The 3202-nt window shown below is 36.2% G+C and overlaps 1 protein-coding gene across 1 annotated transcript; it reads right to left on the bottom strand.

The window, feature by feature from the left end:
• Positions 1 to 593: 593 nt before the first annotated feature.
• LOC145824217 (uncharacterized) lies at positions 594 to 2057 on the bottom strand. The gene is made up of 3 exons (XM_082923838.1): positions 1820 to 2057; positions 1452 to 1603; positions 594 to 1280 (listed from the first exon to the last, which is right to left on the bottom strand). Exons 1-3 carry the CDS (start codon positions 2055 to 2057, stop codon positions 594 to 596), a joined length of 1077 nt encoding a protein of 358 aa, XP_082779964.1.
• Positions 2058 to 3202: the final 1145 nt, after the last annotated feature.

Below are 3202 nucleotides of genomic sequence, written 5' to 3'. Positions count from 1 at the left end.
AGCCCACTAGATAGTGGCAAAATCATATTTTCTAAGCCCACCCGAGGGTGGCAAATCCACGTCTTAGCCTACTTGCGGGTAGCACCATCAAACCATTTTCAAATAAACAAACATGAAATGTTTTGTTCCAATTCAGGCGATCCAGTCTATACTTGTATGCTGTGCGCATCACATAGTAAATCTAGGCTAATAACCGGAATAAGAACGCATAATGTTTTCAAAAATAGATATCATGGTTAGTAGAGGCTGATCTTTGATCAGGCAAGCGGGGGTGCTCACGAAGTGACCTTCCCCAATCGTACCCAAGTTCCCGAGCCGAGACAACTTTGGTGATGACGGACACGTGGCCTTAGGAAAACGAGTCAGGGTTTCCTAAATTTCCCAAAAATAAAATATTTAGGTGGCGACTCTGTATCTGCGAAGCAGTCCATGTTTGGCACTTCTTTCAAAATCTGTTTTCTCAAAACGATTTTCCAGATTTAGACTCTTTGGTTCAGATTACGAACCGTGACAATTTAAGAGTCCTGAACTGTAGTGAGCCCAACATCGAACGGAACGGGGGACTCGTTCCTCCCGGGGCGTTCGGGGGACGTCTACACATTCCCACATGTACTACAAGTAATTTGCCTCACTTTCTCACCATTTGAACGAATCCTCTTCTTATCTGGCCTTCCTGGTTGCTTCTTAGACAAAAGAGGAAGAACAACTTCACTATCACCATCAACATTACAATCTGGTTTCCAAATTGAAGGAACAGGATATATGGGAAAAGAATAGGACTCTCGATAACTTTGAACATAGAAGTATTGATCAACAAATAAACTCAAATCATGTCCACTCTTTTGTATAGCACTAACTGCATGTGCACATAGAAACCCTTTCAACTTCCAGTCGCCACAATAACATATTCGTCTACTAATGTCAACTGAAACAGATGGATGTGAATGCACCTCATAGACATCATTTCTAGATGAACTAACAATCCATGGCCTCGAAGTATTAAAACCATCATGTAACTTGGACTCTATTTTAGAGCAAATCAAACCATTCCATTTATTAACAAGTTCCCTCATTTTAGTAATTTTCCTCATTAACTTAATTCTTACACTATCAATCAACTTTGTGATAGGCAAGTGGCGTTCCTCTCGTATCCACGAATTGAAAGAGTTAGCTACATTTGACCACATCTCTCCAAAGCGTTGCCCTTGAAAATATGCATTACTCCAATGATCATATGGTATGTCATCTAAAAACTTTTCAACTCTTGGCCCACCTTCAGCCTTTAACTCAACCAAACATTAATGAAATATTTCTTCAGTTAGAGCATCTGCACATTTCCCAAACAAAGTGATCAGCTTTTCTTTCAATCCAAGAAACATACCACGCAAATGATGCCTCAAGTTCATCTTCAAATGATATAAACAATAAGCATGGAAAGCCATTGGGAAAACCTTTGGCAACACTTCAACTAATCCAAGGTTATGATCTGACACAAATGTAATATTTTGTTCTGGTGAAACAATTCTACTCAAATGCTCCAAAAACCAGCGCCAAGTATCTTGATTCTCTGAGCCAACAACTGCAAAACAAACAGAAAAGAACCCTGTATGTACAAAACAGAAAAAATGAAAATATTATATTATTCTTAGAAAATGGTAACACTTTAACATTCAAAATATCAAACACTAAAATGAATAACTGAAAAAATAAAAAATGCATATACAATAACAATATTATATAAAATTTAAAACATTCAATCATATTTCTAAACTGAGAACTTTCTTAATTTCAGAACAGAGAAAACAAATTTCTTATATACCTTGATTTCCATCTTTTCCTGTAGCAGCAAGTAAATTTCCTCTAAATCTTCCCTTCAAAAATGTGCCATCAAGAAATAAGAGAGGTCGACAATAATCAAATCCACTAATGGAACCATGAAAAGAAACAAATAATCTCTTAAACCGTTTAGTATTGTCGTCACACTCAAACTCAATGTAACTCCCTGGATTGCAACTCTTTGCAACATCCACATACCATCTTAACTGGTCAAATGACATTAAGTAGTCTCCAAAAATCTCACATTTTGCTTTCTCTACCCCCAACCAAGCTTGACGATAACTAACTCTCAGACCATACCCCAACTTAAAATCCCGAACAACATGAATTGGACGTGTCAATGTTTATCACAAACACCTTCAACAATCAAATCAGCAACTAAATCAGAACTCATACGAGAATGAGTCATCGTACGTACTTCAGCACCACATGTGTGGACATTGTTCAACTTCCTTATATAAAAGAACCCATTAATATTCTCCACTCTACCATGAACATTCCACATACAACCTTTTGTCTCTCTAAACAAACATTGTGCAGTAACACGAACTTTATCATTCTTAACAAATATGAACTCAAATCCACACTTAATAGAAAACTTCGACAATGCATTACGAAATTCAACAATTCCACCTTCAAATTTATGTCCTACATGTGTAATACTAACTGCCCAACTAGCAGACAACAGTACTTTTCCCTTGTGTTGACAAAATGATGATAACATATCAACCTCTTCTTCAACCTTCAACCTCGAATTCCTTTTGGAGGATGTAGATGCTCTGTTTGACAAGTTCACAGACTTACTGCTGTCATGAGACAATGCAATATCACATACTTCAAGGTCCAACATTGACTCTCTTTCTCCATAATCCAATCTGTTGTTGAGATAACCACAGTCAATGGTTAAGTCTTTTACTCGCACAACAACATCAATACACTTTAAATCAAAATGCACAACTAATGCCAACAACAAATCTAACTCTTCATTGTTGTCCAACGTACAATTAGGATGTCCAGACAATGAGTAAGATAGACAAATATTATCAGATTGCAAATTATCCCATTTCAAACATAGCTTCTCAACCAACTAATCATATGTAACATTTTGATCAATCTTAATTGTAAATGTGCAACCATTATACTTGCACAACAAAAAAATAAGCGCACTTGTACAACCTTCACTCATCTTTCAATCTAAACAAGAAAAAAGGATTGCATCAATCCAAACCAGAACAATACTAAAAACTTTCTCAGTTTTCACAAGTACTTCATAACAATAAACACCAGAACAAAAAACTTCATAACAATACAAATACTTCACAAATCACATTTTCAATTCATAAAATAAATAACCAAACCGAGAAAT

The sequence above is a fragment of the Camellia sinensis genome, chromosome 4, assembly GCF_055761805.1.
Source record: "Camellia sinensis isolate YWXY chromosome 4, ASM5576180v1, whole genome shotgun sequence".
NCBI classification, from domain to species: Eukaryota; Viridiplantae; Streptophyta; class Magnoliopsida; order Ericales; family Theaceae; genus Camellia; species Camellia sinensis.
The sequence above is the reverse complement of the archived record's forward strand: the minus strand, read 5'-3'. Positions and strand labels throughout refer to the sequence as shown.